The sequence below is a fragment of the Lipotes vexillifer genome, unplaced genomic scaffold (assembly GCF_000442215.2).
Source record: "Lipotes vexillifer unplaced genomic scaffold, Lipotes_vexillifer_v1.1 scaffold371, whole genome shotgun sequence".
Classification (NCBI taxonomy): Eukaryota; Metazoa; Chordata; class Mammalia; order Artiodactyla; family Lipotidae; genus Lipotes; species Lipotes vexillifer.
The window spans coordinates 2,335,240-2,344,030 of record NW_006786304.1 but is presented as its reverse complement, the minus strand read 5'-3'; the positions used below and the strand labels follow the sequence as shown (position 1 = coordinate 2,344,030).

The following is an 8,791-nucleotide window of genomic DNA, read 5'->3' as shown; positions in this document are numbered from 1 at the left end:
AGGGAAAGATACAGGACTTTGGGTATTTGGGCTGGGGACAAAAGAAAATCACTGCAGAATTTGGTCCCAGTCCTTGGCCTTTAGGAGCCAAGAAGACTGAATAAGCTCAAATCCAAGAATCTGTACCTTTGCTACCCTACAAATTAAAACTAAATCTTCACTGGGGAATAAAAAGCACAAATGCAATCTATGTGTGGCCAAAATCATTCTGGCCTCTGAATTCCCTAGCTCTTGATCAATGGAAATGAGAAATCATTTCAATACATAGACTTCATTAAAGGGAACTGTACTCTTACCCCAAGAGACTAGGTGCCTGTGGTTCTCCAGGATCACATCTCTGTCCAGGGTCCTCCGGGCAGGGTTCAAAGTGCCTTCTTCCTCCTGAGTGAAGTCCACAGTCACTCTATGGAAGTTCACTCCTTCCTAAAACAGGACACACATTCCTGCTCAGTTGGGTATCATTTCCTTCCAATGTTCACAGAGGAAAAGTTTGACAGGTGGAAGAAAGAAAACCTGATGGCTTGGAAATTGTCCTGAGATGATCAACGTTCAAAGGATTCTAGTCAAGGGATACAGGTACCTTCTAGGTGAGCCCCTTTGGGTTTTGGATGCTGGACCTATTTATATAACCCCAAAGAAGAACACCAGCGAAGAACTGACGTAAACTGTTTTCTCTCTTGTTGACCTTAAAGAAAATGCTTATTCTGATTTTTGCATTGGTGAATATAGAATTCCTACTTAGGAATTCCCTCCAAATTCCCGAGAAACTAACAGAACAGGGTCAGCAAACTTTTTCTCTCAAAGGTCAGAGAGCAAATATTTTAGGCTTGGCAAGCCATACAGTCTCTATTACAACTACTCAGCTCTGCTGCTATAGCGAGAAAGCAGCCACAGAAAATACATGAACAAATGGATGTGGCTGTATTACAATAAAACTTTATTTTCAAAAAACAGGTGACGGGCCAGTTTTGGCACACAGGCTTTACTGATGCCTGAGACAGAAAATGAAATGTGGGCCTTAATGAAAGGCAGTATGTACAGGTTTAGAGCACTGGATATGGAAAAGAGATGTGGGTTTTCTTATCTATTAAGAGCCTATGTCTGAATTTTTTTTAAAAAATATATCTAATCTGATCATCTGTCTATTAATGGTGAGTTATTCCATTTCTATTTATTAGGCTTAATGATACCCAATTCATTGTGCTGTTGAGTGAATTAGTTGTAATGATATATGAAAAGCCATTACCAGAGTTTACTTAAAAAAAAAAAGGCTGGAAATTATTATCAGGATGATTAGGTTTGAGGAGCCTCAAAAAATAAGTGACAGCCAATGAAACCTTTATCCTGAACTCTTAAGTCTTCAGAAAACATTTCTATTTTGTCCATACTATGAGCTGCACCATAGGGCCTATCATTACTGCCATGTAAAAGGGTTCTCTTGGACTGCCTCCTCTAAGCAGGAAAGAACCTCCTTCTAAGATTTTTGGGCAGGAATTTTGTTCCAAAAAAGTGCTGGAGGTGATCTGTCCTTACCCAAAGGCAGCAAAAACCACAGAAGTCAAATGCCACTTGCCAAGGCTTTTTAAATAGATGGGGTGTTCTTAAGCTGTGGTTCATGCATAGGACACGAAGTCCCTGAATCCCAAGAAACTCCATGCAAAATGCTGCTGTACCTTTTTCTAAGTTGCGGCCCATAAATTTCACTAAAATCTCAAAGGTTTTCACAGTTACCCCAAAATGGGATTCAGAAATATCATTTGTTATTTCTCATTATTCGTTTTGTGCCATTTCTTCAGGATTGAAGATCTTACAAGGATGAACTGAGTCAAAGAAAATAATCAGAACCACAATGTTGTTTATAGGTAATAACAATTATGTAAATATTTTTAAGCAGCAGTTTAAAGAAACAAAGTTCAGCCAGAAGAACCTACAAATATATGTGTTATTCTTTCAGGTCATATTTTTTTTAAGATCTTAATAAAAACATTGATCTAATACTTAAATAAAAAAGAAAAGAAAAGAAATATCATTTGCAAACTGCCCCATGTTGAACATGGATCTATACGTACTGTTTTCCAACCTCCAATACATGCTTCCTTTTAATAAACACTCCCCTTCACTGTTTAATGTAGGTCCCTTTAATATCAAACTTCTTCAAATGTTAAATAAATAATACTAGACTAGATTAGCACCCCCCACTGCACCCCAGGCTATATGTTCTCAAAGCTCCAGGAATTTCTATCATAAGACTCACCACGCTTTCTTATCATTTGCATAATGGTCATCTTTGTCACTAGGCTGTAATCCATGAGGGCAGTAACTCCAGAACTGAGTACAGTGTTGGTGTATAGTATAGACTAATTATATATTTAGTAAATTACTTCAGTAAGTGAATCAACAGTATATCAGTAGGCTCTGTAATATATCAAAATAATCCTGGTTCAAATTCTGACGGAAATCCTCTCCTCTCACCTGAATCTCACAAGGCCCATCACATATCCATTTGAAAAGGTCCTTCAGCGTGTGGATACTGGCTGTTTCTGGACTTCTTTCCCTCTTATTCTATTCTTCCTCTCACCTGTCCCCTACACCCAAGTCCTCAAAATTTCTTCCCAAACCCTTCAACTGTGCCCGTGGGAACTCTTCTTCTATAATAATGAAATCCGGAATTTTCCTCGTGGCGCAGCGGTTAAGAATCCGCCTGCCAATGCAGGGGACATGGGTTCGAGCCCTGGTCCCAGAAGATCCCACATGCTGTGGAGCAACTAAGCCCGTGCGCCACAACTACTGAGCCTGCTCTCTAGAGCCCACGAGCCACAACTACTGACCCCATGCGCCACAACTACTGAAGCCCGCACACTCTAGGGCCCATGCACTCCAACTACTGAAGCCCACGCACCTAGAGCCCATGCTCCACAACAATAGAAGCCACCTCAATGAGAAGCCCGCACACCGCAACTACAGAAAGCCCGCATGCAGCAACGAAGACCCAGCACAGCCAAAAAAAAAGAAATCCTACATCTTCACCAAATATTCTCTCTACATCCCTGTGTTAATAGAAACCTACACTTCCCCCCTGAGGACTCCCTCCTCTGACGTCCTCACAGGCTCAGGGTGGTCGTGCTCTCCCATCCCAGGGGTCTCAGCATCAGAGGGGGAGGAGGGTATGTGTGCTCCCAGTTACCCTGAAACTCATGCCATTTACCTCACTTCTTGGAGCTTTGTTGTACCAACTTCTTGAACACCACTCATGCCCCCAACCACTGAAGATTTATAATACCTAGGATTTATCCACTAATTCAAGAACGTGTACTGTCTCGTCTTGTGCAGTCTATAGCACCCACATGCTCTGGTAATAATATAAAAATAACTGACTTTCATGAAGCACTTACTGTGTGGTATCAGGCAGTGTGCTAAGCATGCTGCATAAATTATCGCTCACTTAATTCTCACAAGGCCCCTTGTGAGAAAATACCATTAGCAGCACCATTTTTCAGATGAAGAGCTAGAAGGTCGGAGAAATTAACACGTAGGCCTAAGGTTAGTGACTGGGACGCAACCTCAAGTTTCCCTAACATCACAGACTATGTTCTCAGTCATCAACTCATACGGCCAGCCCAACTCCCAGCCCCTCATTCTTAGTGTGAGACCCCAGATCTTGAAATCCCCATAAAGTACTCCACCTCTCAAGTCGCACACCCAGAAGTGCTCACTCTTTCATTACGACATCAGAATTCTCCACTTTACTTGCTTAATCACTCCCTTTACTCCTCTCATTCTCTGCTGGTTTGGGGCCCTTACTAAAATATCTACTATCACTATCCTCCAGTCTGTAGTCTTTTCCTTTCTGTTTAGCATCCTCTTTTATCTTTCCCATCTTCATTATTCAGGTGAGAGCCTGTGGATCACTCACCTTAATCTTTCTTTTTGATATATTCAAAAATTCTCTTTCAAATATTACCCTGACCTATGGGGCTTCCACTGAATATACCTGGCTACCAAAACTAAACAAATCTGAATGTCAAATCTGCTCTCCATGGAAAGTAGGTTACGGAACGCCACAGGGAAAGAAAACCCACAAAAGCAGCTGGATAGAGTAGTATTAACAGTCACCATCGGGAATCCCTCTGCGCTCTCACTGCCGAGGCCCCGGGTTCAATCCCTGGTTGGGGAACTAAGATCCCACAAGCTGTGTGGCACGGCCAATAAACAGATAAATAAATAAATTTTAAAAACAGTCACTATCTCAGAATGAGCTTTTTGGACTGACCAGCAACCCTATTATACCTCCTGGAGCAGCCTGTCTCTCATAATCCAAATTACTATTTTAAGCCTTCTCTACTCTAGTCAAACATCTCTCCATTCCAAGTCCCACCCACATGCTCAACAGATAATTTCACCTGACTGTTCACCGAGAAAAACACAAGCCTTCACATAATTCCCTCAACCTCATTTTTCTTATATGAGCCCTTCTTCCTCTAATAGAGTCAATGCATTCACATATGCTCTGAATTAATTCCCCTGGCACTAATCAAGGACTCTGCTTTATCGCTTTTGTCTTCTTTTTTAAATTATTATTTTTAACTTTTATACAATTTTGAAACGTTACTTTCCATTTACAGTTATTACAACATATTGGCTCTATTCGCCGCGTTGTAGAATACATCCTTGAGCCTATCTTACTCCCAGTACTTTGTACCTCTCACTCCCCCACCCCTCTACTGCACCCCCCTACACTGGTAACCACTAGTTTGTTTTCTGTATCTGTGAGTTCTGCTTTATAGTTTTATCTCCTCTCTCTCCTGACCGTTAACTTTTCCTTCACTTACTCTTTCCTGCAACCATTTAAACCGAGCCAAATCCTTTCCAACCTTTAGGGGATAAAAGACAACAACCCTCAACCTCAGATTTCCTTGCAGTTATCACTCTCTTCAATCTTTTATAGATAACCAACTTTTTGTAAAAAGTTGCCCACTCTTATCTCTATTTCCCCATTTTCTACTCACTTCCCAGCTCACTTCAATGTGGCTTCTGCCACCCACCAGCCATGCACATTTCTCGAGGTGAAGACAGAGGCCCTGTCCAACTCACCTGGGATGCAATGGCCAGTGACCCGACATCGTCTCTCTCGACCTTGACGATAATCTCCTGAGGAAGGAGACAGTCCTGAGAAGGCAAAGCAGATGAGAAAAAGGAAAATAATCAGGGAGCTAAGTCATGGCTCAAAACTCCCACTGTGAGTTGGCTAGGATTTGACAGGCCATCTGTTTTAACACATCCCACCTACCAAACTTCTGCTCCTTCCCACTGGTAAGCTCAAGCTGAGCATGTGGAGAGAGAGAGGGGACATCTGGAGGAGCAAGAGGCATCAGAAACAGCATGATGTCTTTGTGCATCTTCCCGACCAGCCCAGCAACCGGCTGAACGGAGCTAAGTGACCCCAGACACGATGCAGAAGAAAAGCACTGTCCAGCTTAAATCCTTGCCTGAATTCCTGGATCACGGAATTGTAAGGAAATAACACGTGATACAGCAAGACCAAAGAATGATAAAGACAAAGATCAACAAATTAACTTCATAAAATGTTTGGCAAAAAGTGCCACCGATAAAGGCACCACCAATAAGAATCTATGTTGTTAAGATTTCCTCCAAATCAGAAAGAAAGAAAAACAGACAAAGGAAAATGCACAGGCAACTTAACTATGAAGAAATAAAATGGCCAGTGAATATACAAAAAGATGCTCATCTCTTTCAATCAGATAAAATCACATCTTTATTTCTATGACACCTCTATACATTAGAGACCATTAAATTCACACCAATAGTTCCAATTACAATTCAACAACACATTTTATTCTAGCCTTCCCACTTTCTATATTTGTACCTTCCTTCTCTGGGTCCCATTATCCTATTTATATTTACTTATCTGCTCAAACCCCTGTAGGTAACCAATATCCCAACCACATGGACTGTTTCTTCGGCCTGTTGCTAATGACTCCTGCCCTGGTGGCCCACGGGTCAAGAGCTTCATATATTCCTAGTGGAAGTTTAAGTTGATACAACCTCCCTGGATTGGCAATATATTTCTTAAAATAACATTTTATTTTGAAATAGTTTAAGACTCACAAGAATTTACAAAAACAGAACAGAGAGTTCCTGTGTACCCTTCACCCAGTTTCTCCCAATGATACTATCACACAGAACCACAGTGCATTGTCAAAACCAGGAAACTGATATCAGTTCAACATTTTTAACTCAGCTACCGACTTTATCCAGATTTCATCCATTTTTACATATACTCTTTGCTTTTATTTTTGTTTTTTTAATGGCAATATTTTAAAAATGTAATATCCAGTAAGTCTTCTTGATAGTATTTCCTTAGGAAATAACAGAAAGTACACTTAGGGACTTCCCTGGCTGTCCAGTGGTAAGGACCCAGCGCTTTCACTGCCCTGGCCCAGGTTCAATCCCGGGTCGGGGAACTAAGATCCTGCAACCCATGCGGAAGGAAGGAAGGAAGGAAGGAAGGAAGGAGGGAGGGAAGGAAGGAAGGAAAGAGAGAGAGAAAGAAAAGAAAGAAAGAGAGAAAGAGGAAAGAAAGAACACTTAGATGTATGTACAAGAAATCTCATTAAAGAGTTACATTATCATAGCAAAAATGGGAGGGGGGATTAAGTGTCCATCAGTAAGTGCCTGGTTAAATAAATTATGCTTCATCCAGATAACTGAATATTATTTAGCAGCCAAGAGAAGAAAAGATAGATTTGCATGGATTGATGCATATAAAGGACAGAAAGCTGTCTATAATATACTGTGGAGTGAAAAAATTAAGAACCGTATATAGACCATGAATAAATTTTTATAAAATATAAACATGCCCAGAAAAGTCCGGAAGGACAGTCTCAAAAGCATTAAAAGCAGTTATATTTTGGAAAAGCAGAATTGAGGTGCAGGTTCGCAGTCTGTGTTTCAACATGGTATCCATTTTTTAATGACATTTCTTTTCCTTAATTCAATATTTACCAAACAGCAAAAAATGTTTCTCTCTTGAAAAAATCACTCTGAAACAAGATAATTCCTTTGTGGCTTCCTGAACTTTTTACTACCGAGTACAATGACTCATCCTGTCAAATGACATTCTGTTCAAGGACAGGCATTCTTTTTTTTTTTTTTTTGGCCTCGCCACGGCTTGCAGGATCTTAGTTCCCCAACCAGGGACTGAACCCACGCCCTCAGCAGTGAAGGTACAGTCCTAACCACTGGACTGCCAGGGAATTCCCCCGGCATACCTCATTTTATTGCACTTTACTGTGCTTCACAGATACGCATTTTACAAATTGGAGGTTTGTGGCAACCCTACATCAACCAAGTCCATTGGTGCCATGTTCCCAATAGCATTTGCCCACTTCATGTCTATGTGTCACAGGTTGCTAATTCTCAAAATATTTCAAACTTCTGCATTATTATTATACTTGTCATGGTGATCTGTGATCAGTGATCTTTGATGTTACTATTGTAATTGTTTTGAGGTGTCACAAACTGTGTCCAAATAAGAGGGCAAATTTAACCCATAAATGTTGTGTATATTCTGACTTCTCCACTGACCAGCTCTTCCTCCATCTCTCTCTGTCTCCTCAGGACTCCCTATTCCCTGAGACACAACAATATTTAATTAGGCCACTTAATAACCCTACAATGGCCTCTAAGTGGTCAAGTGAAAGGAAGAGTCATACATACATCTCTCACTTTAAATCAAAAGCTAGAAAGGATTAAGCTTAGTGAGGAAGGCAGGTCAAAAGCTGAGACAGGCTGAAAGCTACGCCTCTTGTGCCAAACAGTCAGCCAAGGTGTGAATGCAAAGGAAAAGTTCTTGAAGGAAATGAAAAGTGCTACTCCAGTGAACACGCGAATGACAAGAAAGAGAAACAGTTTTATTGCTGATATGGAGAAAGTGTGAGTGAACTGGACAGAAGATCAAACCAACCACAACATTCCCTTAAGCCAAAGCCTCCTCCAGAGCAAGGCCCTAACTCTGCTGAATTCTGTGAAGGCTGAAAGAGGTGAGGAAGCTGCAGAAGAGAAGTCTGAAGCCAGCAGAGGTTGGTTCTTGAGGTTTAAGGAAAGAAGCCGCCTCCGTAACATAAAAGTGCAAAGTGAAGCGGCCAGTGCTGATGGAGAAGCTGCAGCAAGTTACCCAGAAGATCTAGCTGAGTAATTCATGAAGGAGGCTACACTAAACAACAGATTTTCAATGTAGACAAAACAGCCTTAGGTTGGAAGAAGATGCCATCTAGGACTTTCATAGCTAGAGAGGAAAAGTCAATGCCTGACTTCAAAGCTTCAAAGGACAGACTGGCTCTCTGGTTAGGGGCTAAGGCAGCTGGTGACTAAGTTAAAGCCAAAGCTCATCTGCCATTCTGAAAATCGTAGGGCCCTTAAGGATTATGTTAAATCTACTCTACTTGTGCTCTATAAATGGAAGAACAAAGCTTGGATGACAGCACATCTGTTTACAACATGGTTTACCAAATATTTTAAGCCCACTGTTGAGACCTATTGCTCAGAAGAAAAGATTCTTTTCAAAATATTACCGCTGGGCTTCCCTGGTGGCACAGTGGTTGAGAGTCCGCCTGCCGATGCAGGGGACATGGGTTCGTGCCCCGGTCCGGGAAGATCCCACATGCCGCGGAGCGGCTAGGCCTGTGAGCCATGGCCGCTGAGCCTGCGCGTCCGGAGCCTGTGCTCCGCAACGGGCGAGGCCACAGCAGTGAGAGGCCCGCATACCGCAAAA

At 41.7% G+C, this 8,791-nt stretch overlaps 1 protein-coding gene across 1 annotated transcript in view; it reads right to left on the bottom strand.

Moving 5' to 3' along the window:
* Window positions 1-8,791, bottom strand: part of LOC103071308 (zinc finger protein 180-like) — a 52,514-nt gene that overhangs the window by 37,163 nt on the left and 6,560 nt on the right. Inside the window, 2 exon segments of the mRNA XM_082931130.1 lie at window positions 297-423; window positions 5,092-5,166. Coding sequence (XP_082787256.1) covers window positions 297-423; window positions 5,092-5,166 — 202 coding nt within the window.